Below are 24,687 nucleotides of genomic sequence, written 5' to 3'. Positions count from 1 at the left end.
ACCCAGACAGCTCCTACACTTCTTCTACGCACAACTATTTACAAAGAACAAAGCTTGCCTGCACACACATAGCTTCTCGGAAATAAGACATGCAATATATTTCATGTTAAGCTAAAGACAAAAAAAAAGGATTGATAAAAAGAATTAACAAGAATGAGTCACTAAAACACATATTACGTCAACAGCTATTACTAAAGACTGAAAAGGCAAATCATCTCAAGAACCGGCCTGTAAAAAAGTCCTTTGTGCGGAGATGGAATAGGGTTTATTCAACAAAGAATAAGCAGGAGAGCTGAACGTTTCAGACATCACACCAGCCCTGAATCAATGAGACGCTGTATGCAATGTTTGTAACGTAGATATATACTTTGAAGTCTATTCATGCCATGCAGCATTTGTTTAATAACTAGTCAGTACAGATATATATGACATGGAAACATACCAAACTCCTCAAAGAGAGATTCCACGAAACTGGTGCCATTGTGATATGTGGCTGTGTTCATATATTGAAAGTCCAGCTCATCTCCTAGACAAAATCAGTAAAACGAAAATCAAGACCAAAGAATGATGAAGCTCAATGTGAAAACCAGACATTTGCCGCATAAACATAAAATATCCACTAGGGGGCAGTATTTCAACAGTTTCAAAAATAAGTCCCGTTTTATACTTTTCATTACTACAGTAAGTCATTTTTAGAACATGTTGGTTTTGGGAAAAGTGCCTTTGAGCATAAAACTCACCAGACTAAAAGAATATTCATATTTGATACCCAAATATGAGATATTAATGCATACATAACCACCTACACTGAGGCAGGCACACATACTGCCATCAATAGCTTGACCACTTTGATGCATCAGGTTTATACATAAGATCACTGTATTAAAGTGGTTTAGCAATACTTTGTGTTTATGGAAATGTATTTTGAAGCATTATTACTGCATTACAACACTGTACCATAACAGACAAGGGCAGACTAGAAAGAAAAATACTGTAATACATTGGAATAAAAGAAAGATCAATATTTTCGCAAGGGCAACAAATGTATACGGTTCACCACCTCTGTCAGAACATGTGTAGCATTAGTGGTTGTGATGTAATGTGATATATTTAAAAACATCTCTGTACCAGGGGGAGGCTGCAGTTGGCGCAGGATGCTGCACACTGCACTTTGCTTCTCTCGAGTGGTGGAGCTCAGGAACTCATGGTCTAGAAGTTTTAGAAGAACATTCAGTTCAGGCAGCAGCTGATCTAGAACTGAGAGAAAAAAGAAATGCATATTAGGCAGATAACCCAAGACAGTAAATAGAACAAAGTACATTGGACAATATTATTTAGCCATAAAAAAATAAAAACAAACAAATCAGTGAGCTCGTATAACTTGATATTGAGAAGACTGGAGTCAGGCGAGTGTTAGTTGGGGTGATAGGCCCAAGTACAAGCATTTTTTTAATCAATTATATATCGAGACAGATGTGGGAGTTCTGAAAACGATCCCTACATACAAATATGTAACGGACAGTTATGATGTAAACTACCGCGCCGAAAGTAATAGAGGGCAGCGAGCGAAACGCTGAGTGAGATAGGAGGAGCATTAACAGAAATGCGGGAGAAACTGGAACTCAAGTAATAACTTGAAGCAATAAGGTTAAGCAAACGAACAGACCTTTTCTTAATGGTTGCGGTTGGCCTGGGGTGGATATAAAGCCAATGGAATGTTTGAAATGTGAAGAGATCGTTAAGTGGTCTATAAGGCGATATACCCAGTGGTGTGAGCCGAGCCAGAGACGCCTGGCACCTTATCTCAGCTTCCCAATGGGGAATGTATGGCGATGTATGACTAATAACATAATAACGAGGAGGCTGCGTACAATCACCCTAGGTATGGGGAGGTGAGTCAGGGATGTCCATCAGTAAAATGTTATGGGCCCCTAATTCCACAGCAGCAATGTTAACACAAAAAGTTTCAACAAAGGGATAAAAGGATCGGTGGCTTACATTATGCCATGGTGACCTTTAACCTCTTGAAATTTGAGAACCATTGCGCAGGTTGGTTTACAAGATTCTCCTTGGTGCTTAGAACCAACCAACTAACCAGCCAGTCCTGCTACACGTTGACAGCCTCTAGATCTCTATTGGAAGGGTTTTTGGAAAGCTAAGCCTTGCTCATATCGAGTGCATCTTATGTGCCATTGTCTTTTAAAGCCCTCAGACGCACAGTCACCAATGCACAAAACAGACTGAGTGTTGCATTAATTATTTACAGGTTTCATATTCCGGACATTTTTAATACTATAAACTGGCATTGATATGGCCCATTATATGGGGCAGAACCTCCTTTTTCCAACTGGCCTATTAACCGTACAACAATTTGAAGAAGTGTAACGTGGATGGGGGAAATCACAAGGTTAGGTGTGACTTTTATAGTCTTATGTCAATGTTCTATTGAAGTATAAGGATTAATTTAAGTTTATCTGAAGCGACAGTTGCAGACATACTACCAACTCCTCACTAAAATGTATGTCCTTGCCTTTGTAACTTCAGAGGATAAGAATTTGGTTGAAATACGACTCCCTACATTTTCAGCTAGTTCAGGAACAGCTGTGAGTGAGGCAGTTTGTAACCATTACTGGGAGACGTTTGGTGTAAAGGCTGTGGGTCCCGATTTAAAGTGACACTTTAATGCATAGTAGCTGGGTGTCCCCATTAATTGATCATTTTTGTCCCCTTTGGTTTCATAAAAATCCCTACTATACATTAGTAACATTTCCCCATATCCCAGCTTCTTCACTTGTAGGTGATGTGATGTGTAGCATGTTCACTGTATTAAATGCCAACCAGCTCCCACAGGTGGTCTAACAAGACCACCGTGTATATGCACAGAATGCTATCTCATTTAAAGATTAATGAAATAACTTTCCTGACATCGATTGGCTGGCAAGAGTGGCATGCAAATTGGACTGTCGAGCACTCTGTGCGCTGCAGCTTCTCCTAAGAGTGCTTTATTATTTATTTTTTCTACAGTTAAAATTATTAAAGTACTAGAATACTCACTCGTTGTCATTGGGACTGAAAAACACCACTCATCTTATATTCAAGGTTATCTTATAATCCGACCTCAAAAAGAGGTCCGACTATAAGACAGCACAGCAGGTGACCTGGATCCTCCTCATCTCCCCTTCCAGTTATGCATATCTGACACCAGACTTGCCTCCCGTGCTCCAGACTCCCTGGTGACTAGCAGGGGCAGCCAGTAGACGATGCACTCAGACAACATCCCCTGCTGCCCCGTGCTTCCGCTGGGGCTTCTACTATGGAGCTCTGGAAGGTCACGCCGGCACACCGCCATGAAGCACCACCACCAGAAGCACGGGGTAGCAACGGACGTTGTCTGCGTGCATCGTGCAGACGTCTACCGGTTGCCCCCACTAGACACTAGGGAGTCTAGTGTCAGATGTGCATAACTGGGGGGCAGAGTGGCAAATAAAAACAAGAAATGAATTTCTCAATCATAGTTTTATTAAATATGAAAAAAGTTTCCATGCAAGTTAATATTTACTTGTAAAACTTTTCTCCTATAGGGTAGTCTTATTTTCAGGCTTTTTCCCCTAAATTAATATATATTTTTTTTTTTTTGGGGGGGGTGTTATCTTACAATAAAGTAGATATGGTATATACATATATGCTCCTGTACAATATAGATTTGCACTAAGCTAGGTTTCAGCTGCCAGTTATAAATCATATGATGTTCTTATGAGAAAGCAAAGACAAAACCCATAGTCATTGAGCAGGGGTCTCCAAACTGTGCCCCCAAACTGTTGCATTATTGCAGATGTAGTTCTACTTTTTCAGCTCAGACGCTGGCAGAGGAGTGTGGGAGATGTAGTCCTGCATGGACTGGATGGCCCAGCTGGTTGGCTGCAGCTTGGAGACCCCAGTATTATAGCTAAGAGCGGTGAACATAGCAAACTGATGGCTGGTTACAAGGTCTACTGCGCAAAAACATTAGAGAAGAGTCCTCATCGAAACATGCCCCAAACGCTTTACGAACAGCAGAAAGCTATATAATCAGTAAATGACAGACGGACAGGCAGAGGTGGATGGTTAAAGCTGAAAACTCCCCGGGATCAGACCAGGCCTGACACACAATGCTGGGAAAACAGATTAAAACAACAAAAATGTGAAAGTCAATAAACAAAGCAGGAGCCTGCAACGGGGCCAGGGCACCTGTAGATAGCACTGGGAGCCAGCCCCCCTTCCTTCCTAAACCCCACCTCCTTTTTATTCCTCCTATCACAACTTCCTCCCTCATTTCTCATCATTGTCTTTCATTTAATCTATTGATTTCACAGCCACCAGACCTCTTCTATTCAGATATAGCCCACTCCTTCCTCTATGCACCTCCCCATGAGTTTCACCAAGCAGTTGTCTCGGTTCTATTATGGAATCTATGGCATGCGTAATAATATTTGGATAAATGGTGCTGAATGTCTTATTTTCAGTATATAATAATTTAAGCAATTTGCAGAGATATCAGGTTCAGATGATGGCGCTATTGAAGGAGACACATCACAGAGGGGGGTGAGAAAAATATTTCTAAACAATATACTGGCTCATAATAGTGCACGCAAGGTAGAACATACATATAGTATATGTATCCATCTATGAACATACTGCTTATAGTTACCCTTTGACAAAGGCCCTGTTTGGCCGAAACATTGCTTTTTTGTTTTGCTTTCTCTGAATAAAGTAACCCAAGGATTGGAAGCTGTTTGGAGTGCTGGGGTTCTTTTCTGTTTTCATCTTAGATGCAGGACAGGCATATGCCAATTTCATGCATGTTTAAGCTCCCTTAATGTGTTAACCTCAACTACTTCTACTGGGAGGCTGTTCCATTCTAGCATTTCTCACAATTTAAAATACAATTCCCTCCTGTACTTTGTTAAATTCTTTTACGTATTTAAAGTTTTCCATCGTATCCCATCAATCTTCTTTCCTCCAAACTATACATATTGAGATGCCTTAGAGTTTCCTGATAATTCATATCCTGCACAAACCATTCACAGTTTTAGTAGCCTTTACCCCAATATAACCTTTATGTGATTTAGTGATGCTTAGTGTAATCACACACAGTAGCCTCCACTATACAGTTTCACCAACTGGACATGAATCTGCTTGCAACATAAATCCCTGCACGCCACATATTCCTCAGTACAAATGTACTGGCTTCATTAAACCAAATGTGTTCACTTCATGTCAGATAAAGTTCAGGTACAGGTGAAGACCGATTCTAAACCCCACCGTGAGTCATCTTGAGTAAGCGACAAGCCTTTTACCCAGACGCTTCATTATTCTACTTCTGGATTCCTGGCTTCCTTTCCTACCCTTCATGAGCAGATCGGCAGCTGTGCCACTTCCTTAACACCTCATTCGAAGGCAGTGATTAGTGAAACATGTTGCATCCAGTTGCTAGTGATGATGTGGTCTCTGATGTTGGTCACAATAATCCAACATCAGTTATATATGAGAGCTAAATCTAATGAGTTTGTACCCAATTGACATTCTACATCATCAAAGGACACCTTTTCTAAGTTATTTGAACAACAGCATTGATATGATCAGTGCTTATGGGTCAAGCTGGTGTGAAAACTCGGGGGCAACCTGCTACATTTGGTGCTATCAACAGTAGGCTGTATTTTCTTTCCTACAAAACAGTTCTTGATGAATATTACATAATTGCTTTTATACCTAATTTCAATATGACATCACTGCTTTACTAAAATATCCCAGATCCTAGCTAATGAATACGATACAGTAGATTAAAAAAGTGAAGAACATGTACACCAGCACCAAGTCTAAAGAGCAGGCAGTGTGCCTGGAACACTTAGTATGATGAATGGCTGGAATATGGTGTGGCTACTGTGCTGGAACTAAATGCAATCTCTAACCCCCCAAATTTACAAACCACTGCCCTTCCTGCCACCACCCCCTCTAAACACACATCTATCTACGCAGTTCTTCTGTTTCCTTCCAGTTAACTGTGGCCAAGTGAAACACAGGCTGAAGTAAACTCAGCACTTTTCATCTGGGGGTTGGGTTCACAGAAATTACTCTACGTCTGGGCTCTGGCACAAAGACTGTCAGATTTATCAATGAACATGTTCCTCTTTCCAACAGGAAAAACCGATGCAACAAAAACAGAATTTTTATTGAGGAAAGTGGTCTGGGATAGACTAAACATTATCTGGTAAAGCATTGTGGGTGCTGTAGTCCACAGAAAAACAGGGCAATCAGAGTGTGTCCATCCTTGGCAACACGTGTACAAACTACAACACTATCATTTAACATTCAGTCATTCCCTAGCTTGACTATTTTGTGTGTGTGCATACATGAAAATGTGTCTGTGGTTATATTGAATTCTTTTAAATCTCAAACTTTTAAAGAGTTAACAAGATGAGCACAATATAAAGTTTTATGCTTTGCTGATCAAAGTAAAGTTCTGTTAGATAGAAGTTCCTCTCTAATTGCTCATGAATTCTTCTAGGCCTCACAGGACACTGATACTTATCTATTACTTGTACTAGAAAACACCTCTTACCTGGTGATTCACTGTTACAACACCAATGACTTCTTACCTCTCTCAGCATTCAGCAGTCTCCTTCTCCGGCTATTGGTTGTCTTTTTAAATCAAACTTGTTTTACGACAAATGTAGGAATGTGGAGTGGTCTTTAGAGTGAGGTGGGTTTCTTGGCATATATATATATGCTATGCAGAGAGCACAGTGTGTATCAAGCCAACAAAGCTGGGCTTGGAGGAAGCACCAGCTGTGCTCAGGCTGGTAGCATAAAACTCCATTCAAGGCCCATACATCACCATCCCATCCTATGGAATTAGATGAAACCAAATGCTTCAATGCAGACATGTATGCATTGTTGGTATTAACATAAAGACTAAACTGAGGAGAATCATAAAACCCACAAAAGAGTACTGCAATAACAGCAGTAACAGGCGTAAATATGCATTCTATATAAGAAAGCCATCTAGAATGTCATTTTCTGGATTGCTTTTCAATTTAATTCCCAAGACTTTTGCTTTGACAACATCACAAGGAATGTCACTGAATCCTGCGCTCTTACTGGGAATAAATACAGATGAGGAGACGTACCAAGAGGTGAAAGGTTGAAGAGGATATTCCAGTAGAAATCCCCTTTGTTATTCTTTGTAGCCTCACATTCAACATAATTATTCATTCTCCAGCTTTTCACCTTTTAGCAAACCTACTGTTGATTTGGAGATTGTAATGATATCTAGAAAAATCTGAACACACTCCAGATTGGGCAAGTATTTAGAAAATAAGACTAGAGCATTTCAACAAGATGTACTTTTATATTAGGGTGTACTGCACAAGTCTTGTTTAATAATCATTCTGTCCTTCAAAGCTTACAGTTATTAAAATACACGGCTCAGACTTTCCTACTGAAAACATGGTAGGTGTTTAGGATACGCGAAAAGCTCCCATTTTGTAGAAGGACTGTTAGCGGTTCATAAATTAAGTATCCAGATTAGGATTTCTCCAAAGACACAAAATAGAGTAGGGTCAAACGTCCATCTAGCTGGGTTTTACGTGGACCTCTTTCGACAGGTAGGTATGGTGGCTAAGTACACAGAATATAAATCCATTCTTATTCATTATGGTAATATAGAGGTTGTTGACGGTTACAAAAAACACCATTTTTTTTTTTTACAGTTTTTACAATTATGTGAGATTTGTCAATTGTTTAAGTCAAGAGTATGTCAACATCTTTACAGACAGAGTAGCATTTGTGATGATTTCGGATGGAAACTGAAAATGAAAAGTGATGTGGCTGGTCTGTAACTTGAGAGGAAGTACCTTTGTCAGAGATAATGCCAGGAAAGAATACAGACAAGAGAGTGCATTGGAAAGAAGGAGATTAGAACAGTGGATTACACCTGCAATGCAAGATAAGGTCAAAGAGGGGACAGCTGTGAAAGAGATTACGTTCATGTTCTCAATTTACTTGGGATAAGTATGTGTGCTTGTATGTAGCCTTCTTCCAGGGTTGTGAATTATGGACTGGAAGTCAATTCCTTTATATCTACAAAAGCTACGCTAACCTGCATCACTGTTAACTATTAATGGCTGCTCCTCCCATTAGTGAACTATCATAACCTAAAACACCAGCCTCGTACCAAATAAAATCCCACAAAGACAAAACAGATGTGAGAGGAACTTCAAAACCTGAACCGTCACCCTGGCTGTGCTTCAAGCATTGTGATAAAACACCACGCGCATGCTTAAAGGAAAGTCGTCACAAAAGAAAACACATCATGTATCATGTTTTTATAGGTCTTCCAGTGTACTGGTTACGTGCAGAAAGTCTGTGGCATGTTTGTTTTACTTTACATGTGCGTACGGTAACTTAGCTAACAACTACAACAAATGTGGCTGGGTTAGTAGAGTTTACCAAACGTCAATAGAGCCCAGCAAGCCAAATTAAAAATACACCTATAGCGATATTGACATATCTAGAGCGAAGACAAGGTGTAACTTTTTGATTCCTTACAATGTAAATTTGTGGATGCAAGGCCCACCTTGAGTATTGAAATTTACCAACTACTATTCTTCTGTTTAAGAACTAAAGTAGCACCCCATATGAGCAAGAGCAATGGCGTTGGTCATCACAGCACCGTAAATCTGCATTAAGATCATTACTGGCCCTACCGCTTAATGTTTTGCTTCTTGTCATCCTTAGAGACAGTATGGCCACCGTAGAAGGAAAGCAATGAGAACAAAGGCTGCTGTTAAAATGTAGAGCCTTTGAAAAGGTGTATGTATATCTATGTATATAATCCGTGTAGGAATAAACAATGTGGTATATCTATATTAGTAGCACAGCAGCAGAATCCATTTTAGGAGGCAGCATGAGAGCACAGCAGTCATCCATTGGATTAAACATTTCCTGCTGGCTTGGAGTTCACTTGCTTTACTGCGGGATCGGATTACCCTGCAGGGAAAACAGGCTTCCTTTGAAGTCTTTTGTTAGCAGACCATAAGATTAATAGTAACAGATAACCCAGCCCAAAGCATAAAACAAAGAAGATGAAACAGCTCACAGATCTGCACCATAGGAAGCTGGGCAATGCCCCAGACCAGAAAAGTAACTTGTCGGGGAGGACTTAACACCATCATAGCAGGCACCAATAACGGCATTTATAAAGAATTAGCGTGCCATACTTGGGGTGAGATAATTGATGGTTTGACAATATGGACAACTATTTATTTAACTCTATTAAAGCCAGAGGGGGGAAATGCTTTTTTTTAAAAAAAAAAAAATCAAACTATCCTTAAAGTGAATATTTCTGTTATATTTTGCATACTCAGCTATAAAAATTGATTTTCCTGCCCCCCCAGCATTTTTCTATGCAGGCGATGCATTTGGCTGAACGCATTCCATTGAACGCGAGTTTCTTATTGCCAGCCAACTCCAGCACTGCCTTGGCGTATGCTGCAGGTCGGGCACTATTACCCCTGCTTTAAGCAGCCCACCAGTGGCAATAATCGTTGGACCACGGAGGGAGGTATCTGCAGAGCTGCAGCTTCTCCTTCAGGCAAGTCTTTTTTTTTTCTTTTTGAAGAATGCATGTTAAAAGTGGTCACACAGTACGTTAATATGCATTCTTCTTTGGAGAGGCTGTCAGTGACAGCAAACTGCCCTTTAACAATAACTCAAACATAAGACACCCCGTGCAACGGCACAGAATAAAATATGGATCTTTCCGGTACCCTCTGTTTAGCACACGGTTACCATGGAAGTATGCATAAGTCATATGTGCGTACTGTAAATACTCACAGGAAGCAGGCCAGCCTTAACTTCCTCCTCTGGACACACAAGAGGCACCTTCCTGTCTATTGGAACTCATAAGGTCATATTTATCAACAGCAATTGTGGGTCTATGTTTAATGTAGATTGCATATATGTGGGTTCACACGCCAGTCCAGAGCTCGCAACCACCAGGGAAACCAATGGGTTTATGAATATGAACAACCGAAGCTCAGATAAAAAGTTAGTGCCACGAGGCCCTTAGCCAGAAACACATTCATAATATTGGGCAGAATCATCTCGGTTACAGAGAAAAGCAAATGAATACGAACAGCTGTCTCATGTAAAGTGAGACTTGGCTCCCTACCCACTTATCAGACCTACGATTAAGTTGAATAAAATGAGAGCGTCTGCAGTTGCTTATCTGATTAATGCCATCACTAATCTGGGAATGTTTTTTTTTACAGTCACATTAAATTATTAAAGGATGCCCGACTAAATAGTCATTTAATGCGTAATAAATATATAGGTTGATTTGCTATATTAAACACCAATGCATTTAGACACTGTAAAATACATTGAAGTACGGGCAGTTACGTTTGTGATGATCATTAATCCGCCCAGTTAGGATGAAAAGTGCGCTTGGCTGCAAAATCAGAAAATTGAAGAACACCACCCGTTCATCAAAATATTTCTCCCTTCTTCACAGCCCATGTGAGCAAACAACATATAAAGCTAATCATTCTTGAAAAGAGAGGGGTAAAATGAGACACTTACAGAACAAAGGCTCCAGTCTTCTTCTACAACAGATTTGCCTTCTTACACGGTCACATTGTAGACCTCTGAGCTCATGCTTTTATTTTAGTATCAACTCAATTTGGCCATTATTGAAATCAGGAGGTCAATTAATTGCACCACTTACCCACTCACCCTCAATGACCCCAAAACTACTCAAGAAGTCTGCAGAGGAGGAAATGGTGACCAGATCTAATCACAGCCTTGGAAGATTAGTATAGTAACTATGTGCTAAAGACTGTTCCGTCACTTAACTAAGTTATAAATTCTGGACACAGTGAGCGTTCATCCTACTAGATGAATGAACCAACTACAAATACCAAAATAAAGTACACGTCAAAGAAAGCATATGGTAAAAACAGCATTTCCAAATTTGGTGAATTAGCACTTTTTTTTAGAATCATACTCTAATCTAATGATGTGCTTGGATTCAGTTCTAGGGTGTTGGCATCTCATTTTGGATGCAATTGCTGTATTGGTGTTAATGCCACCTATTATCTTTGTAAAGGCTTATCATTGCTCTCTATGCAGTCACTAAAGGACAGGAGGTATGTTTAGGGTCCTGCCCATGCATTAATTAGTAGTCTACATACATCTTAATTCTTAGATTGGGGTCTAGAAAAGCTGACATACTGCAGAAAGAAAAAACCTTTTACAAACAATCTGTAGTGAAAATGACTGCATTTGATGATCTAATAAATGTTTCTAAACTCATTGTATATGTGATGATGTAGGCAACGTTTGCCAAAGAGAAAAAAAAAAGACCAACAAACAATGGGCATTAGCAATGCAGGTTTTGATCAACATGCCACTAAACTAAAACCAGTCTTCTTGATCACGGATGTCCCGTGCACACTAAGGCCCGATACATCATGAGGAGCGCATTTCAGTCTTCTAGCTTTGGTGCATGAAAAGACAGAGGATCCTTAAAAGGAACTGGGCTGTCAACCGGACACGACTGCTGAAAACGAACAGTGTTCCTATAGAAGATAACACACATTCAATACCGATGGTTTGGGATGCCCTGCACCTTCAAAGAATTTTTCTTGTGGGTAATAAAGTCATATCAGCTTGTGTGGCCAGCATATCTAAGGCAGCCAAACTAAAAATAAATAATGGAAGCTACAAGAAAGCTCTGTGTAAGTTATGCCGAGCAGAGGGAAGGAGGAGGGTTAATGAGTGCTCAGATCTTTCTCCTCCAGGCACTGATAAGTGATATCCTTCTGAAAACATAAAGCCAATTGTCTCAAGCTTAGAGGTCATATTGTTGCCACAACTTTATTTCACAGTTTTGTGGGTGAGAGGAAGGCACTGCGAATGACAGAAACCGCCCTTCACAGCAGTTTAAGATTCTTATCATCCTGGGACCAAAACCACCTGCCCCGGACTAACAATACCCTAGCATGCGGTTCCCATATCATTCAGGGTTATTATGTGTCTAGGGGAAGTTTGTGAATTTCAGACAATCATGAGAGTGTGCCATACTATTGTAACAAAACATGCATTGTACAGCACTGCAGAATATGATGGTGCTATATAAATCTATTAGTGTATGTACCAGTTATTGAAGTTACATGGCCAAAAATCTCTCGTTCTCCCTCTCTTCCCTACTTCCTCTGCTCACCTATTATCTATTTACGTAACCTCACCTTTGCTCTCTTCATGCCACCTCTATCTGTTCAACTTACCTACCTTCTCCCATCCTACACTATCCTCAGATCTCCTTTACTTACGTCACCTTACATGCCCTCTCCCGTCATTTTACTTTCCCTCTCCTCACCTAATCTTACCCTTCCTCATCTATCCTCACCTGGGGTGAACCTAAGATTGGTGTTGCTTGGGTGCAGTTAGTTCTTTGACGGGCCTCCCCCCCCCTCCGTAAAACCTACGCACATACTTATATGCAAACTTGCTCTAACACCATACACTCACATATACACCTTCTCCAACACCATGAACTAACGATGCACAAAAAAAAAAAAACATATCAGAGGGAAGCTGGAGGGGGCATTGGATGTTGTGGGTAAAAGGGCAGGAGGTGGTAGAGAGGATAGAAGGGGAGATGGAAGAGCAGAGTGCCGCGTGCCTATATCTCAATCGAACACTTTATATTGGAGTGCAGCACTTGCATCAAGGTAAGTTAAGTTTATTAAAATGGGAGGGCATCACATGGGAGGAAAACCAGCATATTTTCCCTCCCATCTTATGAACTAGCACCTTCCATAAGAATAAACTTTAATATTAAAGTAACTTACATTGGAGCCAGATTCTTTTGGTTTGGCTTTTGGGCACGTGAAGGAGGCACCGCTTGTCTCTAGCACCCATCCTCTCTGGAAGTGCTGAAGCCGGCACACCAGCTAGGGGGGGCGGCTGTGTGGTAAGAGTTGGCATGCACCCTGGGAAGTATTTCTCATTTGCATATTACAGAACTCTATACAGAAAACTAGGAATCTTTATGAGGAACCACACAGCATGAGAAGTAAGGGGGTTGGTGAGCAGGGGTGGCATGGAAAGCATGGTTAGCATTTTTTCCCCATTTGCGATAACTAATAACTTCATAACTAATGATAAACATGAATTTGACTGTTCACTAGATGAAGGTTCGGTAACTCATTTGCTTCATGTAAAATGTGTTTTTCTTTTTTTAAAATTGACTTGTTTACTTAAATAATATTTGTACAAAGGCTCTCTGTTTTTTTCCCCATTCTCCTGGCAAAGCCAAGAAGATTCTTAGAAGAAACAAAAATACAGTAAATATTTATAATTTAACAGCGAGGATTTCCCTTCAGATGAGCGCAGACTGTAACATGGAGACAACGTGATGGATTTGCAAACATCCCAAAAAAGTCATACTACAAATAAACAAAAACGAGAATGCGACAATGGTGGAAGAGGGAAAAAATATTTTCAAAGGATGTGAGGATGACTCAACCGGGAGACTCAACATAAAAGGAACATGTTCTCTCAAATGGCTTTAGTACCGTAACTTTAGATGAAACACCAAATGATAAAAAAAAATTCTCATCTTTTGCGGTATTGGCCCGAGACGCCCACATCCCAAATACCATGTCCATGAAATACCAACCGACTCTAGGAAGCGGAAGATATGGCTCTGGATGGAAGGTAGCCTCTCACACAGGCCAGCGCACTGGCAATCACCAGCGTCTGACGCAACAGTCAGATGATATCCGTCAGTTGTTAACCGTGTGTAGGACCTTCCATCCAGAGCCATATCTCCCAGTTGGAGCGTTGCACTGGAAAAGATCTGCTAGTGACAAAAATCCAGTCTAACATCAGATGGTGAGGGGTACAGTGTACCATCTTTTTATGATCCGTTAAGAAAAAGAGCATCTGTTTTACCAAATAAGGCACTGGCCAGCGATTCTATAAAGACATAGTGCTTACTGCCTACCCCAAGGGATCCATACCATACTGAATGTTTGAGGACATCTTTCTACAGATAATTTACTATCAGCACAATGTTTTGAAGTATTCAGTGCTGAAACACTGTTGATACAAATTCATGTTGCAGGACAATTGCTACAAAGTCTTTTTTAGTTGGATAAAATTTTTATAGGTTTTTCTTAAATGGGACTTTATACTCATTAAGCCTGAACCGTGTACCAATATTGATCAGGAGTGTTATATTATTATATGTTTTACTATATATTTTTTGGTATTTTTTTTCTGTCTATTATTTTTGTGGTAATCAATCAACTGATCCTAGCCACAAGGGCCCTGTGGTTTTTCAGACTGAGAGTTGTGATTTTATTAAGTGTTTTTTATACCGTCACATATATTTCTAGATTTTTCTTATTTCCCTAAACTGCTATTTCCAAATGTCATTGTGGCTTACTGAGGACTGATACAATTGGTTTAGTATTTTTCCATATGTTGATTCCACTTGAGGTATAGGTGTTTCAGTTAACCTTGTTATCTTGATCGTGAGCTGCACTGTGTTGTGCGTTGTGTGTTTTTTCATTATTAATAATGTAAATCACGAAAAATAGGTGGTCTCCAAATTTGTTTCCATTAATGTAGGGGAAAAAAAAGGAGTTTTATTTGCCCATCATTAAAGAAGTCCTCAGTTTAATATTTTTTCTGTATGGATGTGCTTAATGAAGAGAAACCCTCTCACTTAATCTAGCTCTGCTTTGTTCTGTCACCTCGTTTGTTTCTAATGTGTTGCCTTGTTCTATCTTTGTCCCAAGTCACTCCTACGGTCATCAAAGAAGTCTTTGAAGAACCCCAGTGCTTAAAGCTTGTAAAAATTCCAACAAATTATACCTGTAATGCCAAAACATGCCTATGTATAAATACTCAGCAAAGTAAATGAATAAAACCAAATGTCCATAAATAACATTGAAACAAAGTTATAATTGTCTACCTTCATTGAGCAGATTTTCACAGTTCTGTGTGCTTCAAATTACTGGCCAATGCTACTTCTGATGTTTTCGTTGTGGGATCAAAGACCTTTTAACAACTAGACATATAAAAACCCTAATGAAACTGGTACACTTTGTACTAATTTCTGTAACAAAGCAGGAGATTAAAAGGGGACATGTTTTTTTCTTTTGCTGCGACTCTTTTAATCAAACAAGAAAAGTACACACATATACGACCCTTCATTATTCTGGACATCCTGTTACCTATTAAGAAACAAATATTATTTCTCAATGAGTTCACCCTAAGCCAAAATGTAATTATTGGCATTTACTGTGAATCTGCCTCCAAGCAAGGGAAACTTTTCTACTACTGCTACTAAGATTTTGAAGGAATGAAAGAAATAGCCAGCCTTTTGTACTAAATATCATAAAACTTCATTTACAAAAAATGTTTCTATCGAGATGCTGAACATACGAGCATTTTTATTTCAAATCATATACCATTTTTGACCCTAGTGTATGTGATCAATGTGAGCTTAAAACGGATAGGAAACAACCAGTTACAATAGGAGTTACCAAAAATAGAACACAAGATATGCGTTTTTAGCTTGTACATTCCTTTTTGGTTCTCGACAAGTGACTCTCATAGGGATAAACAACAAGGCAAAACATAGGAACAGATACTGGCGCTGACATCAAAAGGAAGACGCACATATTTTATAACGCATGGCTCCCAGAATTCACCTGGAGGGAAATGCTTTCTTGAGGAAGGAAATTATGTGATGTCATTGCATGGAGGGAGAATATGAGTGGGACCCAGGGGACAGACAAAGAAAGAAAAGGGGATATCACAACTACCGTGACCAGGAAAATAACATTGTTACCATTTATATAGCTTCATGCGCTGTAATGTATTTACTAAAGTTGTTTTCGATTACTATATTTATATACAGTAAGTGTATGGGTCATCGCTTTAGACTGTAAGCTCATGAGCGGGGCCCGCATAAGCTCACCAACAGTTCTTAACAGGTATAATAAAGATAGATGGCAAGCTCACGGACAGGGAGTGTAATAAATAAAAGATAATAAATAACGCCAGATGAGTGAGTTACTGCGTGCACAGGTCCACTTTGTCTAGAACCACACAATGGTGCTGCCTGATGACAATACTGACTCCAAGGTCTTAGGTCACATGGGGAAAAATACTGAACAAACTAATAAGAAAAAAAAAATACGGTCATCCAAGAAAAACATTGAGATTAAAATATTCATTGAGATAAATAAGACATTATTGGATTTCTCAGGTTGATCAGATAAAACAGAACCCAGTCCCTACTGAATAAACGAGGCTGGGTTAAGGAAGGATCAGAGCAGCTTGGCAGATGCTTAATTGGCAAAAGCCTCACGCCTAGATTACGTAAAACATCATACTTACAGAAAGAAAAAAAAATCTAAATTGAAAAACTTAACTTTTAGCAATATGCCCCAAGAGTGTCCTAATATAAGAACGAGAACAGTACTAACGCCTGAATGGCAAGGAAGTTTAGGAAACACAGATCTAGGTTCACTATTACATTCCTTAAGGTTGTTGCGCTTCTCTAGATAGTAGTTACAGTCTAGTCAATAGTTAAATTCTGCTCCCATTCAAATCTGCTACAAAACAAAAAGCCCTTTAACACCCTCCAGGTACACGCAGTTAAGTAAATCCATCAGAAATTAGTAAATGTAGGTTTTGACCAGACATGCAGAAGAACCTTCTCACGGTTCTACAGCACAGACAGCAATGTCTCTGTGAAAATCCTTAGATATTCTATCCTCTGAAATAAAAGTAACAACCCCAAAGGTCACAGTGAGGGTCAGAAGATGAGATACTCTATGCTAATGTGGATAATAGCTGTGACATTGTAACACCAGGGATACATAACAATCTGATACCCATGTAATAGGACAAAGGCTTAAAGCTCTCATCAGGGGTTTATGGTACTTTGTGACCCCCACTACTTTTCGCTTGTCAAAAGAGCAAAGTTAAACTGTTTACAAGGACGCTCCCTTTCTGTTCCTTTGCATATATCCAGGGGGAAAAAAAAAATCTAATGAAATAGGGAAAAAAAAAAAAAAAAAAAAAAAAAAAAAATCAGGCTATCCGTTGGATGATGAAATGTAGGAAAAGGGGTTCATATTGTTAGATATGTGAAAGAAACACATTCAGGAAGACTATACGTTAAATAGAATATATTCCTTCATTGACTGCTCATATAGAAAAGAAAGTTGACAGGCATTTTGAGAAGTTAACGTAATTGCCAGAGGGCTAGGGTATTTTGAGTTTGTTAGCAGGCAGGGGCTTATCTGTGTATTTCTGGATCTGTGAAAATGATTTAAATATCTAACAAGAAGCCCATCATAATCCAGTATCATTTACACAGACACCCTACTTTTTACAATTCTTTTCGGATATAAACCTATAAAGTAAAGCATTACTGACTCATTAAACCATGGCATATGTTAAAGCAGACATGATACGATTTGATATTCCAGAAAGAAGAAAAACAAAACATAAAACAATAAGCCAACGCATTCCTCAACAGGCAGACAGCATCGCTCCCCTGACACTAAAAAGTTAATATACTGGGTCCAACATTAGCCTTGTCCTCGAGTATACCACCCTCTGTCCATGGTACTGATACGGGAGATAGGGCATGCCCCGCCATTACACCCATCAAGCACCCCGTTAATGTCATTTAGACAATAATAAATACGTTTCACCCCAACAACATGATGAGCAGTAGGGAATTATTCAATAATGATAACCCACATGTCACCGCAATGAAAGACAAAATTAAAGACAAAATGGCCAGTGTTAATCCAGTCGTGTTGATAAATCTTCATAAATCAAGATTTTACCTTGAAGGGTCTATGCAGCCCCCAGAAATTGTGATTTATAGAAAAGTAAGGTTATATGGAGATGTGCTGAGCTTCATGGCCTTTTCCAAACCCAAAGTCTTTGACTTGGATGGGAAAAAAGACCCCCCCTCCCCAAAAAAAAGACTTAATATAATATAAATATAAATATCTTAATATAAAGTTACTCCTAATAAGTTCCTTTTGTAGTTACAAAGAGTTAGTGCAATCCATCTGTAATAAATGAATCACACAAAATGTACACCATAACTTACTTGTGATGGGTCAGCAGTTGAAGGGGATGCAAGACAGACAAGGCTCATGGATAATTTACTAGCACTGATAATGTCTATTGGAAACATACATACCACACCAATGCTCGGGTTAAAATAGCTTCTGAGTAGCCGCCTGATCACAGTCTCCTCGAATAAGTTTCAGTAACAGATGCCTGATCCACACACATTTTTAGAAAAGCTTCACTACATGTACACACATATCAAGATAAATCACACGCCGACTAACCTTAAAATAGAACGTAAAAAGGATACTCGCCATTGACTGTACTAGTTACGGAAAAAAACAGCTGCATCACTGTTGCTTTTCAACCTATCCCTGCTCCTTGGCTGGTAAGGATCAGAGCAAAAAAAAAAGTGGTGTATAGAGCACTGAAATATTCTAAACATTTTACCTAACTTCAATTTTATATTTATCAATGTGCACTACAACCATAAAGTACTATAAAGCCACAAAAACCCAACTCCATAGGGTGGGATTTCGTAGTAAAACTGTTTCAAACATTGCTTTAGCATCCCTTTTTATAAGTCACTGTGTAAAATCACGGTGGCATGGGTGTTTTTTTGATGATGGCAGGGTCGGTTTTTCCAAGGCCTCAGGAATGGTGATCAATTCCATCCATCCAGCAGGAGTCAATGGCCTTTTATAATAAAGAAACCACAGAACTGGAATAAAAATGACATCTTTAATGGCTTACAGAATCAAATTTATTGCAACCTTTCGGGACACTGAGGTCCCTTATTTGTGCCAAGCTAGAGAATGCCCAAAAGAAGTGACTTAAGTCAATGTCTTCACTGCGGGACACGGGTAAAGAAGGAGATACCTAAAGCAGTGCAGGTCTGTATTAAACTCTGAAAAAGCACTATATAAACTAGAAGCTCTCTCTATAAACAAGAACTACTAAAGACTGAAATGATGAACAGACTAGCATTCATCCACAGTCCTACCTCCTGTCCTTATACAGCCACAGAGCACCCAATGTAAACACAGGCTGGCAGCTACACATTATCCATAGACCAGGGCAGTCACAGGACACCAGGGGGAGGGGAGAGGGCTCAATAAATATGTCATTGTGGGTTCTGCGATGAGGGAATTCCTACAATGGGCAACAGGATTGAAATATCCCAGTGGAAATGTTTCAAGCTCAGTGTATCAACCTGGTAGGAACCTGAAACCTGTAATAACATTCAGTTAGTCCATACGTTTAGCTTTATGTCCCAGGATTTGTTGTAGATTTGCATCTACCTACATTGATTCTATTCGCAAGCCAAGGACTGTAAGGTTTGCTCACACCTAACCAGAAATGGTCCATCATAATACATTGCAAAGATAGTGAAACTTACAGCAACTCTATGTGCTAGAGATCCATAAGTTAAAGCTGTTCAATAAGCTGAGATGCTAAAATATTATTGTTTAGACCATATATTGGGGGGAAAAAAACCAAAACAGTATATCCAGTTGACTTTAAATGGTGAATGATTGCCAATGATTGAATCATTGATCCTGCCATTGAGGGGTACACTAGGTTCCAACTTTGTAGGAACAGTTTGGGGAAGGTGCTTTCCTACTACAGTGTGATTGTGCCCCAGTACACAAAGCAAGGTCCATAAAAACATGGTTGGATGAGTTTGGTGTGGAAGAACTTTACTAGGTCGCACAGAGCCCTGACATCAAACCCACCTTTGGGATGAACTGGAATGGAGATTGCGAGCCAGGCCTTCTCATCCAACATCACTGTCAGACCCCACAAATACTCTACTGGACGTACGGATAAAGATTTGTACAGAAAACACTCCAAAATTTTGCGGAAAGCCTTCCCGGAACAGCGGAAGCCGTTGTAACTGCAAAGCAGGGGGGGGGGGGCATACCAACTACATATCTTTGTATTTAGAATGTAAGGTCATCAAAGTCCCTGTTGGTGCAATGGGCAGGTGTCCCAATACACTATATGGATAAAAGTATGTGTGTTTGGAGGTCAGGCTGCCCCTAAAGCTGATGCTCTTCCTGTGGCTAAGCAGCCCTTCCCTTGCTGTGAGTATGCGTCTGAGGAGTGGATGGTAGGCAGATCAGGTGCAGCTTCAAGGTCAGAGACTTCAGTTCAGAAGTTTCCTGTGCAGGCAGCATCCTGTGCCGGAGCCAAGCCTCTTAAGGGAGGGAGGCAGACGAGCCCGGAAAAGAGGAAATGCTCCTATCCTGTACAATCAAAAACCAGGGTGGAGGTGGAGGTGGTCAGGGTGGGAATATCCCATAACCGCATACCCCCTGTGTCCTATATGAGACTAACTGGATGACAGACATATTGATTGTTGTCAGCCCTTCTGCCATCCAGTTATGTTTCAGACTCTGCCTCACACTAGCAGGGGGTCAGTCAGAGGGTGAGTGATGGGTTTTTTGACAAATGCTGAGCACCTCCTGTGGAAATTACATTGTTCAACTTTGATCGCAAGAAATCCATCAAGGGTATTAGGCCAGTAGCAATTATATGCAATGGGAACACCAATAAGGATTCCATACTAGATCATTACTGGTTTCCTCTGCATTCTCACCCCTGGTCAGTGAATATCTTTCAAACTAGAAGGAAACAATACCTTGGGTATGGTCCTGATGTCATTGAGGCAACAGTTTCATTAATGTCTCTTCCTTGCCCAGCTCCGCTGCTGATTCTATCAGGAGTCTATCTATATCTGGGTATCAGACCATGTTTCTACATCTTCAGTCACTAATTTAACAAACTGGTGAGGAAGCACAGAAGTCTGCTCCGCTGGAGTCACAGATCTTGGCCGTACATAGGAGACCACCAAAAACTGAGAAACAATGTGTTTTGGGGGCCCTACAGATGAAATCCATGCCAACTGCATCGCACTATATTCAAATATTTTGTTGCTGTTCACATCATTGCTGTTCACATCATTGTTGCATCTTTCCTCCACTTTAGTAATGTCACTGAGCTGACCTGTTGATGCTTGCCTGAGAGTTGTGGAGTAGACTGTATGGTGGATTACATTAGAAAACAACATGTTTATTTCTAAACAGAACGCAATGCAGCTCTGTTGGCCTGAACAATGGCTCATTGTACAGTGCAAAACTCAGATCTCTATCTCCAGATGACACCGCGATCTGGTAACAGCTGTTTGATGATAAAGACTCTTGCACAGCTTAGCGAAAAGAAAATGCTTATCTTCCTCTAAAGTTATAAGTGATTGCCATATGATGCCAATCAAAGCAAATGACCATCATGTAAGTCTGACCATTTATCTTTTTGTATACAAGGTAGTCCTATAGTAGAGGGGTAACCTAGTGCCTCTCCTGCGGTGCACTTTGACAGGTTCCACTGGTGGAACCCCAGCATCATCAGCCAGGACCCCACAACAGGTCACAAATCCACTGGTCAAAATAATAAATGTTCGCGTCACCAACATAATATCCCAAAAAAATCTTGCCTGATGTCCCCGGAGACTAAATTTAATTACACTGCACGTGCAAACACCTAGGTATGCCCAAATAATTGATGAAGATGTGCTTCAAAGTATTGACGGGGTGAGCCTGGCTTCTGCAGGCCAGCATGAGGCGGCTTCACACTGCACAGCACCTGTTCTGCCGCTGAAGGGGTAGATTAGGAGCGTATAGAGCTAAGAATTTGCCTGGCTTGCCGGAGGGCCAGCCCAGGCCTGGAGTCTATGATTTCTTGAAAAATATAAAGAGAGAAAGGTCTCCAGGGTGCAAGAGGTCAAAATAGAGCTTCTCAGGTATGACTATGTCTAATATGACACAGGCACTATAGCTCCTGGCTATTGTTGGAAATATCAGCAAAGCCGTCATCTATTAATGTTAAAGCTGGATAAACCCTCGTCATCCGGTCTCCTAGTGCTGAAGTTTCTAGAATATAAGACTTCTGTTTTAGAGGGAAGAAGTTAATCCATCTGGTGCCAATACTTCACAGGTAGGTTCACTTACTAACATTTACAGGTGGTTCAAACTCTGAAGCAATGAGCGGAAACTTTGAACATTCTTCCAAACGTACCCGATTAGCACCAACTCATTTGGCAGGCTTTGCCAAAAAAAATAAAAATCCCTTGACTTCTTCCATTTCTGGGAACTCTCAGCGTTTGACCTCGAGTCTCAGGGGTTTTGCTCCAATCTCAGAGTGGCGGGGCAGATTCTCAAGATCACACAGTATGGAACCGACTCCTTCCTATTCTACATCGCACTCATCATTTTTAACACCCTCGATTGGTGCTTTGGCTACTAGTATGTTACGGTTGATTTCCCTGCTTTAATACAGGTCACTGAATAAAGTATCTTTAAAACAATGACAAGTCAAGGTTTCCACGAGGACAGCCATTTGGGGAACACATTTGATGAGTTACTACATAGAATCTGCCTGAATGGCCATTAAACGGTTAATATTTACAGTCTCAGCTCATTTAGAAAGTTCCCAGGTATTGCTAATAATATCGGACAATCTCACTTTCGGCATTTCTTATCCCCGGCACTCCTCTACCTCCTATATGAAAAACGTTATTAGAATTATGTTTTTCTCAAGCTAAAAATAATTATATATATAAAATAAATAACATATATTATGTACTTCAACTACATTTTAATAAGGTTTCATTCAAAATAACGTTAAAAAGAAATACTACCCCTTTTAAATTCACAGCTAATGACTAAGTACACCCCCTACTAACACCTTGCTGGCTAATGGTGATGGGATTTGTATTTCTAAAATAATAATAAATAATAATAATAATAATAATAATATTATTATTATAGTAGCAAGCACGTATGCAGCACTATGAGCTGAGTATTAAGCGGAGGTGGTAGGTTCCCGGTAAGCAGGTCACCTCTGCTGCATTATTGGCTTCTGTTTTTGGAGAGAGGCTAGTAATTCAGTGTGGAGATTAGAGAGGGTCAATGGAATTGTATAAACTTGCAGCCCCACTGACTCCTAGTGCAACCCCCCCGGGCAGGCAGGAGGGCAGGGGAGGAAAAACTGCAATCAAAAGCCTTTCGAATCCCAAACACTACGGTGTTCGTTTATCAAACAGAAAAGTAGGCGAGCTGCAGTGTTAGCCCTTCATAATGTATAACTAATGCAAAAACACATAATGTTTCATCTGACCTCCATTCGCAAGTCACTTTTTAGTGAATAAACCCCCGTGACCAATTAATGCCCAATAATACAATCCCCACGAAACTCTTATCCAGATGTCCTGTGAGAGTGATGGGAGTTACCTACCTTTTATCCGCTCCATGTCCCCTGCCAATGTTGCATGCCCAGGTGTGCGGTCAGGTTGGTTGGCTTGCAGCGTGCAGATGCGGGCGGGCTCGCTCACTCACACTAACCCCTGATGTAGCTCAGCCCTCCATATGACGATGATTGGCCAGGAACCCCGCTGCACCTCCAGCCTCTGACCATCTCACCCTGGAAGGCTGACGCGAGCGGCACTACTGCCCAGAGGTCTTGTTCTGGACGTCAGTTGCAGGGCTCTGCTCTGGTGACTGCGCCCAGTGTAATTTCATAACCTCTCCCTTCCTTGACAAGGAGGTAAAAGTTAGCATGGAACTTCCACAGCCTTTCCTGCGCGCTTCCTCCTCTGCCCCTTCTTCAGAGGCCACGGGGTCTTAGTGCCTCCCCACCCCCTTTCCTCACTAGCCCACACATAGCTGACAAGCCTTTCCAGGGAGGGTCTGCTGCTGAGGAGTGCCCTGCCTCACCCTTCTCTAGGAAAGGAGAAAGCATCCCACTCCTAGAAAGCCTTCTCACATTATTCCTCCCCATGGGAGCTGGGAGCCTGCTTTCCAAAAATACAGCCCAGGAGACAGGTGCACTTATCATTAATAGCCTGTTAGCCAGCCTGCACCTCATTTAACCCTTTCCATGTCACACTGACTTGTAACACTATATTTCTTGAGTAAAAAATTAAATAGATAAAAAAAATAATAATAAAAAAAATAATAATAAAAAAAATATATATATATATATGTATATATATATACATATATTTCGCTGCCAGGGTAGTTGCAGCGTATCTTAGGCTCCTGTGTGGGAACACAAAATGCTTCACAAAGTGGAAAGAAAGAACTTTTCCTCCAACACCAATTTATAATAAAAAGAAAAATAAACATAGATTATGGCAGGAAATCTATGTCCTAGAGCCTGTCTGTTCCTAATCTATAAAGCACAGACCTTCGTCTCTATAGATTTATTTACTAAGGGAGCAGTGCTTCTGTGCCAGGCAAATGTGCAAGCCCCTGCCACCTCTGCTGGGAAGCTGTCCCATGCATCCAAAACTACATCTGTAAAAATATTTTGTAACGTTTAAACGACAATATAGATTTTTTTAAACTTGTGATATAATTTTCTACTTTGTTGTCCCTTCTCCAAATCATATATATATATATATATATATATTTAAGGCTAACAGTGCCATTTAGCAGCTTTTAGTCTACCGGAGTTGAAGTAACACGG

General features: G+C 40.3%; 1 protein-coding gene across 1 annotated transcript in view; it reads right to left on the bottom strand.

Moving 5' to 3' along the window:
- AFAP1L1 (actin filament associated protein 1 like 1) overlaps positions 1–23,938 on the bottom strand; it is a 34,549-nt gene extending 10,611 nt beyond the window's left edge. The window contains exons 1-3 of the mRNA XM_053464802.1: positions 23,455–23,938; positions 1,129–1,257; positions 443–526 (exon numbers count right to left, since the gene is read on the bottom strand). Coding sequence (XP_053320777.1) covers positions 443–526; positions 1,129–1,257; positions 23,455–23,470 — 229 coding nt within the window. The 5' untranslated portion in view covers positions 23,471–23,938. The remainder of the gene's footprint in view (positions 1–442; positions 527–1,128; positions 1,258–23,454) is intronic.
- Positions 23,939–24,687: the final 749 nt, after the last annotated feature.

This window comes from Spea bombifrons, chromosome 4 (assembly GCF_027358695.1).
Source record: "Spea bombifrons isolate aSpeBom1 chromosome 4, aSpeBom1.2.pri, whole genome shotgun sequence".
In the NCBI taxonomy this organism is placed as follows: Eukaryota; Metazoa; Chordata; class Amphibia; order Anura; family Pelobatidae; genus Spea; species Spea bombifrons.
Note: the sequence above shows the minus strand (reverse complement) of the source record. Positions and strands in the feature narration are given on the sequence as shown.